The sequence below is a fragment of the Rhinolophus sinicus genome, chromosome 4, assembly GCF_057876585.1.
Source record: "Rhinolophus sinicus isolate RSI-liver-muscle chromosome 4, RSI-T2T, whole genome shotgun sequence".
NCBI lineage: Eukaryota > Metazoa > Chordata > Mammalia > Chiroptera > Rhinolophidae > Rhinolophus > Rhinolophus sinicus.
The window spans coordinates 89,069,295-89,091,608 of record NC_142504.1 but is presented as its reverse complement, the minus strand read 5'-3'; the positions used below and the strand labels follow the sequence as shown (position 1 = coordinate 89,091,608).

At 54.3% G+C, this 22,314-nt stretch overlaps 1 protein-coding gene across 50 annotated transcripts in view; it reads left to right on the top strand.

Moving 5' to 3' along the window:
• The window catches only part of CELF4 (CUGBP Elav-like family member 4), a 296,935-nt gene that overhangs the window by 207,388 nt on the left and 67,233 nt on the right, over window positions 1-22,314 (top strand). For 28 of the 50 annotated variants that reach the window (XR_012498763.2, XM_074340065.2, XM_074340088.2 and 25 more), the window contains exon 3: window positions 20,711-20,789. Coding sequence is in view for 49 of the 50 variants with exons in the window: in XM_074340065.2 (XP_074196166.1) it covers window positions 20,711-20,789 (79 nt within the window). In the remaining variant the exon portion in view is untranslated. The remainder of the gene's footprint in view (window positions 1-20,710; window positions 20,790-22,314) is intronic. The other 22 variants (XM_074340096.2, XM_074340075.2, XM_074340074.2 and 19 more) reach the window with 1 other exon arrangement.

Sequence of the window (22,314 nt, the reverse complement as noted above, 5' to 3'; positions counted from 1 at the left end):
TAGCTCCTAGTAACTCCCGAGAGAGAGCGCTCATGCCTTACACCAGAGCCTCTCCTTGTCTCAGCAAGAACGACTCCTTCCAGAGTCTAACTATTTCCTCCCGCTGTGGCCTCCTTTCCATACCTGCCTGAGAAGCAGATGGCCCACCTTTGGGTCTTAAAAACATCCCTCAAGAGCCACTGTGCTCCACGTTACCTCTTTTTTCCTCTCCCCCTCCACACCCCGGGGATCTCCAGGAAGTCACTTGTCCTCTGTCCCAGGTGCTGATTACAGGGTATAGTCCAATAGTCAGTCCTTAGCACCAGCTCCTTGGGACTCAATGGGACAGGCAAGATGGGGAAAGGTGCCCCTCAATGATCTGGCTTGTACCTGGCTCTTACTCTGGGTGTGTGGCCCTGGGCTGGAACCACCTTACCCCTGCAGGACTCAGCCTCTCTGGAGAGATTCAGGAACAAACCATCTCGAGCAGGTGATTGCTAAACATTGTGGGCCCGACAGACTGTCCTGAGTAGTGGGTGGTCAGAGAAGGAGCAGAATGGGATGGGGGTCAGGGGTTGATGCTGGGAGATCTAATGAGCTTCCTGTAGAAGGGGGAACTCTTAGAAGCCTTTGAAGAATGGATAAGAGTTGGGTTGGAGGGACACCATTCTTGGCAAAGGGAAGAATGTGGGTAAAGGAAGGAGGGAGGGACAAGCCACAGTGAGGAGCAGCCTGGCAGGAGTGAAAGGTGAGGGTCTGGGGAGTGGGGAGGCTGGCTGGGGTCTATTCTAACACACACGCACTCATAAGCTTGTCCACACACATATTCTGGCAGAGCCAGGGTGTGCAGGGCATGGAGTGTCGGCAGTGCCCAGGTGGTCTTGTTCCTTTACCCACCCCCACCCCCACAAGCTACCCAGCCTCCATGGGCGTGAGGAGGATGGCAGGCAGGCATGGAGGCTGAACAAAAAGATTGCCTGGCACAACCACCCAAAGTTCTGAACCCTTAGACTGCACCTGGGCGCCATCTGGTGGTTATATGGTGCACTGCGCGCACCAAGGTTTCAGACTTCTTGGAGCCTTTGGGATGTCACACTGAGAAATGACATTCCTGGTATACACACACACACACACACACACACACGCACACACGCACACGCACACAGAATCATCAATGGCCAGTCGTGACATGACCGCTCCAACCCAGATGTACACTGACTCGCATAAGAAATCTCCAGCAGATACACACGGACACAGATACATCCATTCACTTCTTTTTACCTCTTCTCACCAAATACAATTTTTAGGAAGTACAGGTAGAAAACACTGTTCAGAGCCCAGCAAAACATAGCCACAGTGAACATCATCTGTGTGTTCCCATTCGGCCTTGGTCTGTTTCCAGTACTCCGTTCAATCTCTCCCCTGGTCACACTGCACACGGTGTTAAGCTCACACATCTTACTGGCACCCACATGATTTCAGGGCCTCCTCCTTCCGTGTGAGAACTGGAATGGTCCCCAGGCAACCCCCACTGTGTGCATGCTCACATAGACACACATATGCCCTGGGGACCCCCGTGGGAGCCCCTCAAATAATCCATGGCATGTTACAACCCAAGGGGCTTCCTCACACTAATAGGAATGATGAAATTAAACACATTCTCTTGCATTGGTTTTGTCCCGTGAGGCTCACAACACATCTTTACAAACACGAGCTATTACTTTCCCCCCATTATCTCCTGGATGAAGGCACTGAGGTCCAGAGAGGTTAACTCATCCAGGGTCACAAGACCAGGAGCTGGCTGCAGGGACCCCAGCCTCCCTCCCTTGTTCTCTGACCTGTGCTCCCTGGGGAGGGCAGAACAGAACAGGCTCCCTGCCTGCAGAACAGAAGCCTAGAGTTGCCATTTCCAGTGGGGAGGGGGAGGTAGAGCGTGGCTACAAAGCACAGAACAGGATGGGTGCCCACTCCTCACTCCTGCTCTTTATTACCTCCCAGGGGCCTCCTCCACTCTAAGGCAGGGGCCCTTCCCCAGCAAGTTTGCCACAACAGAAAACAGAAGGTGGGCTCAGTTATTCTGTGAGGTGAAGGCTGCCTCTGGAGCCAGCCAAGGGGCCGGCCCTTGCACTGTCCAAGCTGAAGCTGCTCAAAGAAGGTTGCTGTCTAAGAGAGGCCCAGGGACTGCTGGCAGGAAGCAGAAGGACTTGGGAGGAGGTAGAGAGGCTGCCATGTACCTCTGTATGTGTGCACAGGGACACTGTTATTTTTCCCCAGTCTAAATTCCTGTATAGATGCAAAATAGCCATAGCCCTCCCAGGACAGAATAACCAGGGATGACTCTAGAAGACTAGGTGTGCGAGGGTTGCTGGAGGCGGAGGAAAGAGACTGGAGGGGGCACCTAGGATAAGCTGCAATGTCCCTCCATTCTTTGAGACTGGGACTCATGCACACACGCACCCACACCCAACCACCCACCCCCACACACACAAACCCAAGCCCCACAGGCAGTGCAGCCTGCAGGCATCTATTTGTGGGTAGACCACAAACAAGCAGAGAGACCCAGATCAATCAGGTGGGATTAATCAGGGCAGACTTCCTGGAGGAGGGGGATTTTGAGCCTGGTGACCTCAGAAATTCATTTGCAAAACAAATAAGTGCCAGCTATGAGGCAGGCATTGTTAGCAGCTCCGTGTGACTATCTTATTCAAAACTCATAGCAACCCTTACTTGTAGGAATTATCATTTCCATTATTATGGATAAGGAAACTGAGGCACAGCAAAGTCAAGTCACTTATTTAAAGTCACACAGCCAGTAAGTGGCAGAGCTGTGATGGAAACCTTAGCCTTCCTGGCTCCTAGGAGCATTTTCTTTCATCCACCTTAGTTAGTGTAAGAAGCAACCTAAGTGGTAGTTGGGCCCAACTGAGCATGTACTCAGATGGCAGTCCCGGGATCTGCCAGAGCACCTCCCAAGACACATGGCAATCTCCATGCTACATGGCAGCCTGGGCCTTGGTTGGAGCAAGAGATGCTCCTGACACATTCTGACCCCAGAGCTGGGTGAAAACCCTCACACCCTCCACGCCCAGCTTCCCAGGCCTTTGGAGACAGTGCGATGGCCCCACCCCTGCTCCAACCCTCATGTGAAGTGGCTTGCAGACACTCCCTTAAAATGTGTGTCCAAATGGATGTTCTTATTCTATGTCTGGGCACCCCATATATTTCCCCCTAAGTGTTGACATCTCTGCCTGTACTGTGGCCCAGACTTCCCCTCCTGTCAGCAGCAGTTGGAATCCTGAGCTGGATGCACAAGTGAGTGCCCCCTCAGGATCTACAGGGCTACTTCCCGGGAGACACCAGCCTATACTCCAGGCCAGGACCCCCTGCAGGACATAGAGCCATACCTCAGAGCTGGGTGTTCACACCCATGGATCAGTTTCCTGTGGATTAGAGTCAAATGTGCTGAAACATAGCTTCCTGGTCTACCTCGTCCCACTGAGATCCCACCTAGGGAGTCCCAAAGGCTGGTGTTCTTTCACACCCACCAAGGTGGTTCTTACCACCATCCCTACTTTAACCAATTGTCCTAAAGAAGAGAGATTAGGCTTTTCCTATGTGAGTACATGGGTGCACAGTAGTGGAAGCTGCAAGTGGCTCAGGCTTCAGCTGGATATCAATGAGAGTGTATCCAATAGAGACATCTGACTCACAGGGAGTGAGCACCCTGTCATGGGAGGCATGCAAGCCAGGGCTGCATCAGGGCTGGAGGGTGTTGTGAGATTGCTGCCTGTACTTCACGGGTGGTGCGATTATAGATCCCTGGCATCTTCTGAGTCTGTGATTCACTATCACTGTCATCTCCATCAGCTGGGACACATTCTTCAAGAACAAGTCATGTTTAGGAAGACCATCTGAGAAAACCCAACAGGCCCCTGCCTAGGGACTCCAGTCTGACGGGTCCTGGTGTCGAAGACAGACAGGGCATTGACCGCTGGGATCCACCCTTGGGCCTGTGGGACTCAGGGACAAGAGAGGTGACGGCTTGGGAATACTTACTGAACGAATGAATAAATGAATGAATGAACAGCCACAAGGCTATGTCCCTGCTAAATCCTCTTCAAGGCTGGCCCCCAATTGCAAGAACCCACAGGCTCCCCCAGGACTCCCCACCCAATGGGGCACAGCCCAAAGCCTCATGAGAAATGCTGTGATGTTGCAGTGGGACCCAGTGTCTTTGACATCGCTTGAGGAACCCCAGCTTGGTCAGTGCTGAGTCCAGCCCAGCTGGCAGAGGCATACACCTGAGAACTCAGAAAAGCCATAAACCTGCTTCACCCTCCAAATGGACACAGCTTTTCTGAGGTCAGAATGGATGCCCCAGCCTGGGAGTTGACTGACTTTCCTGAGCCTGGGGTTTATAGGGAAATGTGTGCTGACACCCCCCAGGCACCAGCATTGTATGGGGGAAACAATGGAACACCCAGAATCCCAAGTCACTGGGAATGCCAAAGCTGGGGACGGCTGCACCTAGGGAAGCTCAGTGCAGACCTTCTTCCCTCAGCCTTCCCTCCCTGCTCCCTCCTGCCCTGTGTTCATTCACTGGCAGGAGCATAGCCATGTAGCCACACAAAATACACCCTAAGAAGAAGACTTCTAAGCCTTTGCACACACATGACTCCATGCACGGGCACACATAAGTCCACATGTCCAAATGCCAGGACCCACACAGGCAAGGTCAGGTGAGCACCCACATGTAGACCCGGCAGAAGTCACCACTTTCCAATAAAGAGATCCATTTGGGGTACAAACACTTCCCCTCCCTCCACTGAGGGAGTGGCTTGGCAGCAGGGTAAAATTTATCATCATTATCCTAATATCATCTCCAGGCTTGACAGTGGCAGCAGCTAAAGAAAATACCAAGGCTTAACTTGGGGCACGTGGGAGAATGAGGCAGAAGATAGGAAATATGATTTATGATGGAAATCAATGCAATCATAATACTCTGTGCTTGTAAAATTGGGCTGTGCCTCCTATGCCCACAGGCCCACTTCAGTCCTGCCTGTCAGAGGACGTTGGCGACCCTGAAGGCTGGGGGTAGGGTGGGCGGAGGGACCCAAATGATAGGGACATTGCCCATCTCCTTTCCCAGCCTTCCTTGCAGAGTTCGAGGTGCAGGGCATTGTCTAAAGAGGAAGATGAAAGAAGGCAAATTAACCTATATCAAGGCGAGTCTTGGGCACTTTTGCCCACATGGCTTTTTCTCCTCACAATACTACCCTGTGAAGATAGAAAATTCTTTCCTGTATTTCCAAGTCCATGAAACTGCCACCCAGAGAGGTTAAGTGACTAAGTTAGGGTCACACAGTTAGTCATGGCAGAGCCAGTTGTGCTATTCCCATGACATCATAAGTGAAGAAAGGCCATAGGGAGCTGTCCGTGCCATGTAGTGACGGGCCCCAAGAAGCTTCCACTTCACACAAAACATCCCCCCTGCCTATCTCAGCGCCCAGAATTCGACCATTAGCAATATCTTTTTAAGTTAAACCATATCCTATTTAGTTTATAAAATGTGGTGGTGGTGATGGTGACAATAATAATGGTGGTGACAGTGGTGAAGGTGACAGAGATGGTGACAATGGTGATGGTGGCCATAATGGTTTTTCAGACATGTTTGTCACTAATATAGGGCAAGGGGTCAAGGTAAAATGCAGATAGGCATTGCAGGGAGTACTGGAGATGAATGTATTTCTACTGTACAAATTTCCTAGAAGAATGAGCCAAGAATTCGACACCATGGCCTGAAAGACCCAGAAACAGGTGGAGGAGTGTTTTTTCCTGGTAGATTTGGACAGGAGCGTTCTTCTGTCACTAAGTGGAAAATCCAGACAAGCCATTTGTGCTAAACACAAATGGGGTGAGGGTTGATGGAAAAACGACTTCCAAGGATCCACTGAGTTCTTGCCCCTCCCGGGGTAAAGCAGCAGTAACTGAGGGAGCCTTCCCACAGGGTGTTTTCTCCTTAAGTCCTTTTAGAATAAGGAGTGAAGGAATGAATGAATGCACTTGTTGAAGTCAGGACAGGGAATGGAATTAGAGCCAGGTCTCTGGGGGGAACAGAGGCTGAAAGAGAGGAGCTTTGAGAGGGCACAGAGTTCAGCTGGGGGAAGATCTGAGGCCAGGATATTTCAGGAAGGAGCCTTAAATCGACTCTGAAGGTGGGGAGAATCCCGAGGAGTGGCGTGGGGCTCACCCCACCCCCCTTCTTGCACCACATCGTCCTCTCTCCCTGCCTCAGGGGACACTGGGACCAGGGCGACACTGGGACCAGGGCGACACTGGGGCCAGGCCATGTCTTCATCCACAGTCAGCTTCCGCCCACCGACCGGGGGCCGCCGCGTGCCCCTTTCTAACCTGCACCTCTGAGCCACCAAGGAGGACATGGGGACAGAGGCGATGCTGGCGGGAGCGGAAAGGGATGCAGGGAGAAGGAGGGCATCGGACACCCAGGCCAGTGAACCACCAGAGAGGGAGAGGGGGGAGCAGGGACGCGGCCAGGGCGAGGAAGGGGCAATAAGATGGAGAGAAACGAAGCGGGACTCCGCGGAACCCTGGGGGTCGCGGGGCAGGTCTGGCGGGTCGGCCGGGGGTCGGAGGTGACAGCTCTGGCATTTCGAAGGGCACCTGGGGGCCAGCGCGTGCCTTGACGAGACCTCCAGAGCTCGATAGACTTTCCAAACCTAATTAGTGTTTAATGGTCTGGAGAGACGCCGCATCCGCCGTCACCGGCCGCACCACGCCGTCCGCTTCAGATTCTTAATTAACCTTTAAGGAGATGATCCGCCGGTGGCCGCCTCGGAGGCCACGTCCATCCCCCTTTGCGCGCCGTGCCAGGGCCCGCGAGCTCTCCGGGAGTCTGACGGTGACTCCAGCCACCCCCTTTAAAGCAGGCTTTCGACAATGCTCCAGTGCACTCATTCCCGCCGAGGTGTTACCGACTTGGGCCTTTGCGTGTCAAGGGGTGGCGGTGCTGTGAACCAGACCAGACAGAGGAAAGGAAAGAGGGAGGAACGCCGCCATCTGCCGCTGCCGGCCGTTAGGGGGCGCAATCGGCCGGAAGCCCTCCAGGGAGCAAGGCCTCCAGTGCAGAGGGAGGATGAGGGATGCAGCAGGGGGTGCGTTGGGGGTACCAGCAGACTAAGGGGGAAGTGGGCCCCATACGAGGAGGTGGGCTTTAACCTGTGGGCAGGGTAGTCCTTGAGGGGTTACTGGCCGCTCATGGTTCAGAAGCCTCCTGCTTCCTGCAAAGAATATGGGAGGAGGCAGGATGAGGGGCCAATCCAGGCAGGAGACAGTAGTGACTGGAATAGGGTTGAATTCCAACCTGCGGGCACAGAAGGTATTGGAAGGTGTGAGCCTGGTCGCTGGACGGTAGCAGTGACCTTCCTAAAGGCAGACAGCCCACAGAGAGAATCAGGCTTTGGGCTGGCGGTCATGCATACCAGTGGGACAGCCAAGGGAGGAGAATGACCAAGAGCATCCAGAATGTGACAGGAGAAGTGGGTAGGGCTGGCGATGGAGATTTTGGGATTGCTTCCACGGGAGTGCAAGTTGAAGAGAAAGAACTAGAGAAAGTCCCTGAAGGGACAGAAAGGGGCCCGCAGCACCTGGGAGAGCCTGGTGTTCAGGGGACAAACACAGATGAGCACGGGATGGGAGGGCAGAGGAGTCGGAAGAGAAGCAGAAGAGGGCACAATAGAAGCAAAGAGAGGGCACCAGCCAACCCATGCACTCCAGCACCCCACCCCACACACAACACAACTGGTACACGACACACACATCACACACACCCCAGCCGAACACTCCCCACCCTGTGTACACACACACCATCTGTACACACCACAGTCACCCACACACACACTGCACATGCTTACATGCACCACACACTCCAGCCTTCACACACATGTGATCACACTCACTCCTAAGCCTGACACACTTGTGGGCAGTGCCTGTGACCCAGAGACCCTGGCGCGTTCCAGGAGGACGGCCATGATCGATGCTTATTAATGAAGCTGCCCCGGAGATGGCTAATTGATGGCGGTGTGCGGCTGTTGTCTGGAATTTAACCTGATTCATCATTTAGCCTGTTGGAGGCTGGAGAGCTGTGTTAATTAATGCCAGGAAAACAGACTTGGACGAGCTGGTGGTACAGCCTCATATTAGAAAACGGAGAGCAAGGGGCAGAGGGAGGGAGAGAGAGAATGATTAAATCTAAAACCCAGAGACAAAACAAATTCCAAAAGCAAATGTCGGTGCCATTTCTAGGATGACTCAGATTTGTGCTTGGCCGGCATCATCAGGCTGTGGTGTGGGGGTTAAGAGCAATTTCCTCTAGATTTGTCATTTACTTGGTGTGGGCTTTGTTTTTCCCTGTAATGTGCCTGGGGACTCTCTCTCTCCAGGCCTAGGACTGAGCCCCAGTGAAACAGAAGGAGGGGTTCCAGGTCCGGGTAGGGTGGTGAGGAAGGCAGAACCCCCTTCCTGGTTATGGAGGGGGTTCAGCCTGGCAACAGGGTCCACAGTCCCAGGGCAGTTTGGGGGATGTGGGGGGACTTGGAGCATGTGACTCGGGGATAGGCTGAAGGGAGACACGGAAAAGCAGAAGGGACAGTGGGCTGTAGATAACACACACAAGCATCTCTGTCCAACCTCCAGTGCCAGGCTGCCCACTCCCCTTCTCAGCCCTGCCCGTTCAGCTTGCTAAGAAGCTCAGAGTCTAAATCAGGAAGGCAGTGGTCCCACTGTGGGCTGAGAAAGGTCAGACACAGCTGGTGAGAGCCCCCCACGAGGCCCAGAGCCTGATAGCCAGGCCCTACTCAGGTGTGAGCTCTCAGGGAAAGGCTAGAAACCTGTTGTGAAGGGAGGGCTGTGAGCATATTTTGATGGGACAAACCAGTTCTCAAGTCTGCATAGCTGAGGGCAGCCTTGGAAGAAGGGCTTGATTTGCCCTGTGGAGTTCTGATACCAGGGCAGATGAGGGGGAAAAAGAGGAGGTGGGTTCAGGCTGGAAACATGTCCTCTCATCACTATAGCTTGCCAGTGTGGACATAGGACACCCCGTGCAGGAGGGAGCCCCTACCCCCACCCTGTAGTGTGTAAGCAAATACTGAAGAGTCACCTGCCCAAGCTGAGGAGGGGACTTTCATGGGAGTGGGGGGCTGGTCCCTGCCAAGTGCAGAGTGGCATGGCTGGGCACTGAGGGAGTTGGTTACACTGCTGCATTGAGGGCAGAAGGTTTAGTGCACGGCTGGGGCCCAGGAAGGGAGGCATTGAATACCATGTCAGCAAGGTCCTTCTGCAGACTGGGTAGGGAGCTCCTGGTGGGAAGGGCCATGTCATTCAGGTTTGCTGTGCCATCCTGGTGCCCGAGAATAGGGCCTGGCACAGAGAGGTGTTCAATACCCATTGGATGGATGAATGGATAAGTGAATGAATGAATGAACTGTACGGCCCATCAAAGTAATAGGCTCCTCCAGTACTGGGAGAGACGGCAGAGCTGGGGCAGGTCGGGGAGAAGCTTTGGGGGGCCAGGGAGCCACAAGTCCCTGGACTCAGGCTGTGCTTGCCTCCGCAGAGCCGGGCCGCCCCCCACTCCCACCTCCAGGTCTCAGCCATTCCCCAGAGGCTTCCCAATCCTTTTAGTTTAACCCAGGGGATAGAGGACGGGAGGCAAAAATATCAGATGCAAGGTATTTCCTCAAAAGTGATGGACATAGTAAGAGAGGAGGAGAAGAGAAGGAGGGAGAGGAAGGGAGGGGAGAAGAAGAAGAGGACAGCGCTCGCTAATTTTTGAACACTTACCAGGTGTGGGGAACTGTCCTAAAGTATAACCTGAGCTACCACCTTTGATCCTCGCCACACCCCTCAGGGGATGTGACTCTAAGAGGTCAAATAATCTCATATGAGCAAGTATATAGCAGAGCTAGGACTGAAATCCAGGCCTCCCAACTAAATCAGGGCTTGTTTCATCCAGAATTATCTATCACTGCTGTTTCAATGCACACACACACACTCACACACACACCCTGAAGAGAGTTAGCAACCCGGCCTGGCTGTGCAGGCTAATAAGCTTGGTTTCCACGGCAGCAGATCTTAATTAGGACCACGAGGGTCCTCCCCGCCAAGCCAGGGCCGCCCTGGCATGTTGGTGGGAGCAGGTGAGACAGACGTGAGGCTCGGAGACAAAAAGACAGGCCAGACTTGTCCACCTCACTTGCCACAGCCCTGAGAAGCATTTACCCAGGCAGATGGTCCCCAACCCCAACCCCACTGGGCCGACAAGGGAAACCAACAAGCTAACCAGGAAGTCCCTCCCTCCTGGAAACCAGCAGAAGAGAGCTTTGACTGGACCCCTGGGGAGGGGAGGCACCGCCTTTGTTTGTGGGAACCACCTCCTGCCCTGTGGGTAAGGAGGAAGCATTCTGTAAACTTAGATTGCATCAAGCAAGGAGAGCGGGGAGAGAGAGAGGAAAGCAGAGAGAAGAGGAAGAGCAGCCCCAGACAGCCCTACCAATAGGCTCTGTCAGTTGCTGGACACTGCAGAGTGGAGCAGCCTGTTGCATAGCAACTGTCAGGGGCCTGTTTGTGGGGGCTGGACCAAGGAGGCTGCTAGGACCAGGGCTCCATGACCCACCCACCTCCTCATCACATACACAGAACTCTCCACCCCACTGTGCCTGGAGTGACAGCCAGCTTAGGCTGCGCGCACCTCGAGAGGGTCCACTCTCAGCCCCTGCCATTTAGTATGATAGGATTTAATCCCTTTCTCTCCCAGACCCCCTTCCACATGGAAGGCACACAAGGCCAGGCTTAGGCTGGGCCTAGAGGCCAGTCTAGTATCAAGAACAAAAGCCAAACTGGGGAAATTTTACTTTAATCGGTTGAGTATATCCTATGCAAAAATCCTATGCAAAAGCCTTGAACTTCTGTCTTCCCACAGATGGGGGGAGTGGAGGGGAGACCAGGTTCCAAGATAACGCTGAATGTTCCTGATCTAAACATTCACCTGGCATTTCTCAGGTCCCTAGACCCACTTCCATTCCCCTGTGCACGTGGCTGCCCCGTTACTTTTCCTGAACGTGGCCCCCGTGGAATGTCATCCCTGCCCCAAACTGTCAGGGGGTGCCAGTGTCTACAGCACAAGCTCAGACCTTTCTCTGTCCACGACGGGTCCCCTGCCTTTACCTGACTTGCCTGTGACTTTCCTCACACTTTTTGGCACCCTGATGGCCCTTTCCTCACCTCACCCAGGTCTCCTACAGTAATTTCTGCCCCTGAATGCACCCTTGGCCATATCCTACCCACCCATGAGTTTGCTTACATGGCTTATTTGGTTTCAGAGAGGACTGAAGGACATAAGTTACATCATGTGGTCAGCGCCAAGTCTGGAGCTTGGGAAGGACTTGATAACTGTCGCCTACCACGGTCACTCATGCGTTCTAGTCCCCCATTCAGGCACACGGCTGCAGCCCGAGAAGGTCCACACTCATCACAGCCATGTCATTAAGACAGTCAGGTGCCTGTGCTGCTTCTCAGCCCCTTCCCTGCATCCTCTGAGGGCCGCTTTGGACAGCAGCAGACAACAATGAGTCCAGAGGCTATGACTCACAGAGTGACGAGTGTGACTGGGTAGGCACAATCATGGACGGCTTCCTGGAGGAGGACACAAAGGCTTAGGACTCTACTTTCTAGACAGATTGAGAGGAGGCGAGGATGAAGGTGAAGAACAGGAAGGGAGGGGGCCTTGAAGGCAGCATGGGAAGAGGGTGAGATGTGCCTGTGGGTGCCCCAGAGGTGACCTCAAGTACTTTGCTGAGGGATGGGCTGAGGGCCTTGGTGGGCAGCCAGCCCCACCCAAGGGCAGCTCTGAGCTGGACAGTCTGAATGAGGAGAGGGGTGAAGAGCTGACAAGGCCTACATGCCGGTATGTGACCAACCCTACAAGCATCAGATGGCCTCCTGAGAGAGGGGAGTGGGAGCAGAACCAGATTTATTAAAAAATCTTATCTGGAGGGTTTGCATTTCAATGGGCTGTGGACTTGCATATTTTAACAAGAACCGTGGCTTCTTCTGTCTGGTCTGCGCTCACTGGCTGTCTCTCTAAACAATGATGCTGCTTCAATAAACCCTTTCTAATCCGAAAATACAACAACGCCACTTGGCTGGAGGAGAGAGGATTAAGGGGCCTTTCTCTTTCGGCTGGAAAGAGGGCTGTCTGGCCAGTGACCACTTCTGGCCTCTGGACAGTCCTGCCACAGGGGCGTGGCTGGGGCAGGAGGAAACATGCCAGTCACGGGGCACAATAAAGGATTCAGTCATCCATATGGTCGGTGAGCATTTATTAAATACCTACTATGTGCCAGGTGCCATGCCGGGTTCTGAGTATGCAGTGGGAACAAAATGGGTGTTGGTCTCACCTCATAAAGAGGCAACAAACACTGAACAAATAAATCCACAAATTTGGGACCACAGTGGTCCCTACTGTCCCAAGTTGTGACAAAGCAATGAAGGAGAGACTGGGAGCTTAAAAGGACACCTCCTTTAGATTGCAAGGCCCAGGGGAAACCTGAGTGCTAAGGAGCTAGGGAGGTAGCCAGGCAGAAAAGGGGGCAAAAGCCGTTACACCCACAGGCAGCCTTGGAAATCTGCCCCTCATAACTTGGGAGGGGCACCGCCAACTGTCCTGGCCAGGGTGGGCCTCGGAGTCTGGACAGTGGTCAGGGGGGCTCCAGAAAAAGCAGGTGTCACTCTGCAATTACCACCAGGGGTGTCCTTGAGTCAGAATTTTATGACGACAACAGGCAGCCTTCCTTGAATTTCTAACCCCTCTATAGAATGAACCGTATGCAATCTATTAAGGAGGTAATTAAAACGTTAATGTATTTACAAGCCACAAATAATGTGCCCTGCTTCTGCCATTCATCTGCAATCCCTTCTCACTAGGGGACAGGGGCATGGGTTCATTCCAAGGTTACAGAGAGCCTACTATGCACAGCACTGGGATGCCAGCAAGACACGTGATTCAGAATCTGCTCTCCTGGGGCTTTAAACAAATAATTTCTCTATTAATTAATTTGTTCATTATGATTTGCTAAGTGCAAAGTCCTGGCAGAGAGCTGAGTCCCTGGAGGCCCTCCCCACTGTGGTCCCACGATCGCAGGCATGAGTTCTCTGTCCTGATCAGGTAGTAGCGCGCTTCCTTACCACCAGCCTTTTATACCAAAGGCAGGATGCTCTCAGTCTATCCTCCCCAAACGGCCCAAAGTTCATCTTTAAAAGATAAATCTCGAGTAACAATCTTTCTCTAGGTGGAGTGTGTATGGGGACCTGAGCAATGCTGAAAATACCTGATGGTCGAGGAAATGCCTGATGCCTAGAGGCAGTGGATGGAGAGAAACTTCCAGGGAGATGGGGGGCCCAGAAAGGCATTGTCTCCAGAGTAGCTTCATGGACAGGCGTTCTGTCCCGTCACACAGGGTCCCACACTCAGGAGGGCCCCATGCTTGGGAGTTAGTGCTCTGAAGTTGCCATCTTAAAATTCTTAACATTTTGTCTTTGAACTTGTGTTTCATCAATGGAATTGTGGGACAAAGGAGCACATGTAGGGGGTTTGGGGCCTCTGGTCATGTGCGATTCCGCCTACCACCACCTTCCTGGTCCATGCACATCCCATGTGTCACATGCAATCACTCTGCCCTCAAGGCCAGCCAGCAGTGGCAGGGGTACAAGTTAGGGGAGGGCTGGTTCCACTCAACCTGTGCTCCCCTAAGGAGGCATGTCTGGCGGGCTGATAGAGGCCGTCTTAGTGGGGTGAGCCTCTTGCCCAGATACTTAGAGTGTCACGGGCACGGCATTTACAATACCCTTGGGAGTTCCCTGTCCTCTGTGGGAGTTCCATGGGGAGAGGTGAAGTCTGGCTTGACTTCCCAGCGCCCACCCTCGGCTGAGTGGCACTGTGTCTGTCTGTGGTTCGCGGAAGGGAGAACCCAGCAGTCCTCAGGCCCATCCAGTCCCTAGGTCGCAGGGCGGAGCTCTGGGTACCTATGCGGGGTCTCCATGCCTGAGGGGACCCTCTCTTCCTCCTTAACCTCCGTGAGTCTGGCCTGCCTTCGTCTCCTCTGGCCAGCTCAAAGCTCCTCCAGATACATGCCACAAAAAACAAATTGTGTAATTTTGATGATTCTGCATAGGACTTCTGATTTTGCATTTAAAATTGGCCTCACGCAAAATAAAGATGAATGGTAGAATCCATGCTAATAATTTGAAACTTATATTTTTCTTTACTTAAACCAACATCAAATAGCACATAAAAATACCATGACAAGTTAAGAAAGGGAGAGACTGTGAAAGAAAGGAAAAGCTTTATATCTTAGTGCTTTAATGATGCTTTTTTTCCTTGCTTTTTCAACAAAAGGACTTGCAAATTATGTCTTTCTTCCCAGAGCAGTGATGCCACTGGGATTGGGGCACAGATGTCCCAATGGGCCCCAGCACGTGGGGCTGCTTCACCACTTCCACACCATCGTGTGTGCTGGGGTGAGGGGCAGACAGTGTAAAACTGGAATTCTCGGAGGGGGAGAGAACCAACAGCAGGATGGATGAGGAGTGGGAGCCAGGCTCCTCACAAGTGCATTCAGGCGTGGGTGGGCAGAGACTGAGATAAGAGCTGCCTTCACAGAAGGCTGCCGGTTTGGACGAGGCAAGAACCGGCCTTGCCACACAACGTCATGGTTTGGGGACCTGTGAGCCCTTTTGGTGAGCAGAGTGCTGGGTATCACCAGGCACTCACACATCCCAGAATGAGCCAGAAAAGACCTTTGGCTTTGAGGTTTGGACACCCAGGTGGAATTACATCTGCGGACTCAGCTGCCCGCTGGAGAGCACCCTGGCTCCCTGGTTGTCCTCCTGACCATCCTTCCCCTCTCCCCTCCCCTGGCACCATGCGAAGCTTTGGTCCAGACCTCCCTGAGGTATTTCTGGCTCATAGATTGGAAAACAGTGTAGCGGCTGATGTTTGTTGGGAGCATTATGCAGCGGGCACTACACTAGTTTCCTCCCTTATCTCATTTAATCCCCAACCTACCTGAATTCTTTTAAGAGTAAACTCAAGCGTGCACATGTGTGCACGCACACATGAGAGAGAAACAGACAGAAAGAGACAGAGACAGAGACAGCAGTACAGGGCTAAGTGTGACCAGGAAAGTCTCATTGAGGAAGCGTGTGGTTTGGATGGCCAGTGAGGAGTGACAGGGAACTTTCCAGGTCCTTTTATTTCTAAGGCAGCTCTGGGTTGGCCCCTCTGCGGCCTGGTGTGAAGCAGAGGGCTCAAGTGCCTGAGAAGACAGGTGGAAGAGGGCCCCAAGTGGTCCTGCGGGTAGTGAGGGCTGCCCCAAGTTCATGAGTGGACGTCCCCAGGGCTCTCACCAGCACTGCCTTAGGCCGGTGTCGAGCAGTGACAACAGAGCAGGGCTCAGCCCCACCCCCAAACTCCGTGCCAGCCCTCACGAAGGTGGTGGCAGTAGACAGGAAGCCCCGTGAAGACAGTCTCTTCCTGGTCTGGTGGCAGAACACATCTGGGCTCTCAGGGACCCGTGGCCTCCTCTGCAGGCTGGCCCTGCTCTGATGGGGTGCCCCTTCCAGCCTCGGGGAGCCACACAGACAGAATGAGGGAGAGAAGAGACACAGATGGGGAAACGACTCTCACACAGAAGCAAGCCCATTAGCACAGCCCAGGTTGTACCAGGAAGACAAGGAAAGAGGTAACTGGAACTGCCAGGTTAATCAAGGCCATCTTCCCAGGTGGGGGCGGGACACTCCTGCACCTGGGCCCACAGGGGGCGTGGCAGCAGAGACCTGCAGACTCCGTGTGAGGTAGATGCAGCTGGGAACCAAGAAGGGAGGGAAGGCTGTGGGACAGGGAGAGGGAGTCAAATCTAGGAGCCCGAGGGGGCCTGTCTGTCAGTCTGTCTGCCTACAGGCCACGGGCCCCTCCTTCAGAGGGGAGCCCCGCTGCATGGACAGGTGAAGCCACTGGGCCAGCTCAATCATCGTATTTATTCTAATTGTATCGTAATCGTCCCCAAGGAGCCTGGTTCAAATGAGCTTGACATTATTAAAATTTTAATGCCCAGTTTTCATAGCTGAATGAATATTTAAAGGGTATGTCCCAGCTTAAGTTATGATGATGAAGAAATTAATGGAATGTCTTGTTTAATGCATGGATATGTGTTGATGCAAAAAATGGCAGAGATGGGGAGGGGGAGGGGAGGCAGAGCCTGAGCAGAAGGGGCCTGGGAGGGAAGGAGCCACCGCCAGCATGCCCTCTGTGGTGGTTGGGAGTAGGGAGCGCCCCAAATCCTGGGCTAAGACCACTCGCTCCCCTTGAGGGGGCCCCAGGCTAGAGGCAGAAACACAGTGGACAAAAGTCAGTGATGTGTCCCCAGAGGCCTGACCCTGGAAGCCTACAGGGTGGCTTCAGGGAGATGTTCCTGACCCAGGGAAGGTCCCGCTGAGTCACCAAACCCTGCTCAGGCATCTGAAGGCACAGCCCGGGCTGCAGGCCACTGGAGGACATGGAGACTCCCATGACACCTCAAAAAGAGGATCAGCAAAGGAGTGAAGGCACCTGCATTGCAGCCCAGGTCCCCACGAGCCCCCAGCCCCAGGCCCTCCTGGAAGAATGATACAGTGGCCGAGGGGGCCACTGGACTGAGGAGCAAGAGATGGGGGCCGGGAAAGGTACCCCAAAATGGGCTCTGGTGTCCTCAAAGCACAGTGTTCACCTATAAGGGATGCCCTGGGACCTGTGTGGCTGAGAGGTCCTGAGGCTGTGGCGAAGGTCCTAGGGTGCAAAGTTAGAAGAAGGACAAGAAGATGGCACATGCCCTCACCTTCCTCCCCATTACCCTCTCTCTCCTTTGATGGCCCCTTACTCACTGGCCATCTCTGCGGCCAGGCTTGGCCTCCTTTTCCCCAGGTCAGGCTCATCCTGTCCAGTCCCCCCTCCTTAAGGCAAAACCAGGCCTTGGCAAGGCTGGATGGGGCCGGAGTCTGGAACAGGGAAGGGAGCCACTCAAGCACTCCCTTCAGGCCTAAGTCATCTGTACAGAGCCTGCTCCGGCTGAGAAATCTTCCCAGCTGAGCCTGACACTTTATTTCTGCTGAGAATTAAGAAAGCACGGGGCCATATTTTATCTCTCCATCTACCTGGCATCTCTCTGACAGCCTCTCAAAGGCTGCGTGGATGCTGACCATCCTTAGATCATAATGGGACATGAAAAATGACCCAGGAGCCACGGGCCCATGGGAGCCAATTCAATTCCACTCCACTGGTCTGTGTGGAGCACCCCATGGGTGCCCAGCCCATGGCTGAGGGCAGGTAGGAGGCTGAAGGAGACCCAGGAAGCTCCCAGTCAAATTGGAGAGAAGCAGCAAGTCCTGTGTGCAAGCCCCAAGTCGTGGAGGGGGTCTGGGAGCACTGTTCAGGGCTGGCCTGGTCAGGGAGGGCTTCCAGGGGCGAGGAGTAGCGAGCGCATCAGACCGAAGTTGAGAAGCCCGGAGCAGAGTTGTCATAGCACCCAAGAGCCAAAGACAGTGGGATTGTGGCTGGCCATCTGAGGATGGGGTGTCCCCCAGGGTGGAAGTGTGCATGCCCAGGCAGATTCCACCTGCCTTGTTTAACTTACCATGGAAAATGGGCTCCATCCTACCAAACACAGCTTTCCCCCAGAACATGTCGATCCGCCGGACTCACCCCAACTGCTCTGGGACCCACATAGAGAAGACGGGCCGTGGGCCACAGGGGCAAGATGCCAGGGGAGGAGTTCTTTCAGCAGTCTCTGTGCTTCCTCCTGATTTCGCCCCTAAGCACTGGGGGTTGGCCTGGGCATGCTCTGGCCTCAGGGATGGATGGTCTTCTGCAGCCTCCCTCGCTCCCTCCCTCCCTCATCTCCACGTTGGCAGCAAAGCCCAGCTGGATCTGCCACACGCCTCTACCTGCCCCTCGTCAGCCACACCTTCCTCCCCTTCCTTGCTAGGGACGCCTGAACCCCCTGTCTAGCCCCTGCTCTCCCCTCTTCTGCTTTGACCTTTCCTGGACTGGCCCCAAGCCCTTCGTGCCTCATTCCCAGCATCTCCTGAACACGTAGTCAGGTGCCAGGAGTCGTGGTTCATCTTGATATGACCACTTGTGTGACCTCAGGCTAGTTTCTTCACCTCTCTGCAACTCCATTTCCTTGGTGAGCGTTAAAGACGATCTAGTTGCATGCATCGTAAGGGAAGTTATGATCATCAACAATATAATCTATGTAGCAGCTATCTGTGCTCCTATAGGCATAGCGCTATTGTGTACCCTTTGGGGGACCTGAGTGCCCCCCCTTGTGATTCAATTCCCAACCTTGACTGTACCTTCCATATGGAAAAGAGAATTTTTGCAGGACCCTTCCCTCCAGGGTACCAGAAAGACTTCATAGTCAAGAGGAGGAGGCTGGTAGGAGTGTGGGAGAGGAGCCTGCAACTTAAGGGAATGGACTTGGGGAGGAAAGTGCTGGGATGCAGGGAAGAGAGCAATACAAGAGTGGAGGGGGCCAGATGTGAGGGGCTAGGCTGAAGAGGTTGTACTTGATTTGGTGGCCAAGGAACCTGGCCCCAAACTCCTCTGCCAGATGGTAATTGTCTCCACTAGCTTCCTCCCTGGACCCCCTCCTTCCAGAGCAGTTGGGGTCAAAGGAGATAAAATATAGGCAGGCCAACCCACCTTGGTGTTGTGTTAGCACTGTGCCTACCCGTCCCCGCTGAATCCTAGATCTGACACTCCTCGGAGCTCGGCTTGTCATTAGCAAGCGAGAGATAACACTCCCTACCTCAGAGAAGAAGAATAATTACATAAGCAAGAGAGCTGTAGAAATATGCCCAAGAGAAGACAGTGGGCAGAACTAGGTCCAGCTCAGTTGTGGCGACTTTCTGTAGGAGAATATTGCAGATTTGGGGAACACTAGGAGAAAGGGTTATTGAAGGAGGGAGGGATAGTCTAGGAAGGGGTTGGGTGCTGATTCCCAAAAAGAGCTGGACAGGAAACCAGGAGTATCCTGGCTCCCTGCTGGAGCCCTTCCCCCACAGCCAGACGCCTTCTGGACCCCTTCACTCAAAAACTGGAATGGAGGTGGTTTATGGGGGAGCCAGGGCCCCCTAAGTGAAGCCGGGAACTTTACTATATCTATCCTCCTCTCTGTGATTGAAGCTCTCCATGGCATGACAGTTTCCTATGCTGGCAGAGCTTCCCCGCAACTCCGTAAGTCGTGCCAAGTGGGGACCCTGTGTCAAACAATGGCACCCTGACCCCTTCTCCGTGGACTGGCCCCCAGTGTCCTGCCTTGTCCCCGTGGCCACCTGGCCTCTTTTTCTCTGTTCCGTGCCCTGCCTCCTGCTTCTGTCCTTCCTGGCGGTGAATCTGCCCTTCCCCATTGTCACCTTGCTGACTCATAGGCACCCGTACTCCCCCACCCAGTTGTCTTGACGCAGCCAAAACTCACTTCGAATCAGAGACCAGAAGGCCTGAGGAAGCTTGTGACTGGCTAATCCAGCCTCCAGACACGAGGGGAGTTGGCAACAAAAAGTCACCCGGTGCAGGACGGAAGCCCCGAAATAGCCCTGGCTGACCCAGCTTCCCAGGCTCCTCCTGCTATTGGGTGGCCCTGCCTCAGCTTCTCCACCTATGAAATGGGGGTGTTAGTACCTCTCCTGCCTGCCTCTCAGGGTTTGTTTGAGAGAGATATGCAAATGCAATAAAGGATAAGGGGGGTGCAAGGCAGGCAAGAACATTAGCAAAGACATAAAGTACAATTCCATTTGTGTGATTCCTATCGTTTTTATCACTTGACATATGTTGGGACCTCTCAGAGCTGGGGAGCCCACCCTGCTGCCTCAGCTTCAGGGAGGATTTAAGACAGGCTGCAGAGCTGGGATGCTCGGAGTTCAGAGACCCCTAGTGGCCTGAACGGGGCATTGAGACGGGTCCCCAAGAGAAGCTAGCAGCTGGGAGGCTTGGGGAGTCAGGCAATGCCTTGGAGACCTCCTGGCAGCTGGACACCACGAAGGAAGAGTACCTGTGCCCACTCCACACACACACGCCCAAGGTGACAACCCTTGCTGCAGTCGGGTGCCCCAGCCCTGAGCTCTGCTCTAACCAGGAGCTGGGTGACCCCGAAGCTCAGGCATCCCAGGACCCGCAGCCCACATCTGCAAGATGGCATGCGGTGGGGTGAAGCTCACTGTCATTCCTGCCCTGGGCAGGAGGCAGTTTGGGGCCATAGACCAACTCGTTTTGGCAAAGCCGGCTGTGAACCAGGGCCAGCCAGAGGTGCCCTGTGGGGACACCTCAGATATCACAGGCTAGCAAGAGCTACTCATAGTTGGAATGGGAACACCACACCGACTGCAATCCAGAGGAACCCTCCTGCAAAAATGGGGCCCTGGGGACTGCACAGGCGATGGGAGATGGGTGGGGCTTTAGAGAAGACATGCCGGTTTGCAGCTGCGTGGGTGCTTGGGTATATGTGTCAGTGGGTATGGTCTTGTGCCCATGTACCTGTGAACACCTGTGCACCTTTGGGGGTAGGTGTATCTGTCCCCCATCCCTAAGCCTGCTCTAACACTGTCCCCCTGTGCTCTGTTGCAGATGAACCGGCCGATCCAGGTGAAGCCTGCGGACAGCGAGAGCCGAGGAGGTAGTAGCTGCCTGCGCCAGCCCCCTTCACGTGAGGGCCCACTTGTCTCTGCCCCCTCCTCCTCTTCCCTCCCTCCCTCTCTCCAATGCAGCCATGCAGCGACTCCCTGCGGCCTCCTCCTGCTCCCCACCCACTGTGGACCTTGGGGGGCTGCGGTTGGGACAGGGGTTTGGAGCTCTGGGTGGCAGGTGCGGGGAGACAGTGAAGCCAAGGGGGGATGGCTGGAGTCTGCTGAACGGTGAGGTTCAGTCCTTTCTGTGAGTGAGTAAATAACTAGCACGTCCTGTAGGCATATCTAAAAGGTGTGCCTACCTCTGTTTCACCAGGGAAAACCCCACTGAGATGGGACTTGACCAGTTGAAAGGGTGCCCAGCGCAGGGGGTAGGTAATGAGAGGGTTCAGGACAGAGTGGGCAAATCTGAGAAAGGCTGCCCGTGGGGGCATTTGACTGCTGAGGTCAAAATCCTGGAGATGCATTCAGGGGGTACAGAGCTATCTGAAATGGGACAGAGCAGGCCTCGCCCCCAAAACGGGACCTCCGTTCTCCAAAAGGAGACCCTGTCCTTTCTACTGGTGAGGATCGACCCCCCGGTACACACAGAGACTCAGCCAAGTGAGGCTCTTGGCTTCCTCTGCCATCAACCAGCATCCTGAGTTCTGGCCCTGTGCTCATGCCCAGACCAGACATTTCTGCCCCTTGGCTCTCCCCACCTGGGCATGGACAGGTCATTCTCCTCGTAGCTCAGGCAGGCACTGAAGAGTTGCTCTCTCCCTTCCCCAAAGTCTTCCAGGAAATTAAGAGCAAAAGGTAAAATAGGCAAAAGCTACTTGCAAATTCAGAGAGTCAAGATCCATGGCCTGTAGCGTGGCCGTGAAAGAAGAGGGCCCACGCCTGGCACCTGTGGTCCCTCCAGCTCAGCTTGCTGCCCTCTGGGCCCCAGCAGGGCCTGACCTGAGCACAAGGCCTCTATAGCTCTGGCCCGCTCCTCACCTGGGCCTTGCATCACCCCCACCGAGGCCCAGTTGGTGTCTTGTCATGGCTCCCAAAGGTGCCCCCTGTCCCAGGACACACACATACCTCCCTATAGCCCCCTGAGAACTTCCCATCCTGAGGATCCCAATAGTGGAGGTGGGTCAGTTTGGGGGTAAAGATGGTTCTGGCAGGAAGGGCCTGAGCAAGCAGAGCCCGCTTGGTTCATGCTGCTGCTCCTGCCCCTTTCCTGGCAGTCATCGTACTTCCGTCTTCTCGGTGCACAGAAGCTCTTCAGATACCCGGTGCCAGCCTGGAGCCTTTGCCCTGGAGGTGTGAGGAGCTGTCATGCAGGGCTACTCCTCGGTGGCACATGGCAGGACCGGGACTTCTCCTGGAGACCGTCTCTGGGAGGCAGGGCCTGGGTCACCCCATCATGCAATGACTCACCTGCAACACCCTGCTGGTGAAATAGGGCCAGGATGCAGCCAAAAGCCCCCATTCCTGGCAGGTAGCTCAGAGAGTAAGTGCCGCCTGCAGTCCCAGAGCCGGGCTCCCCAAGCGGGGAAAGCCAGAGGGCTTGGA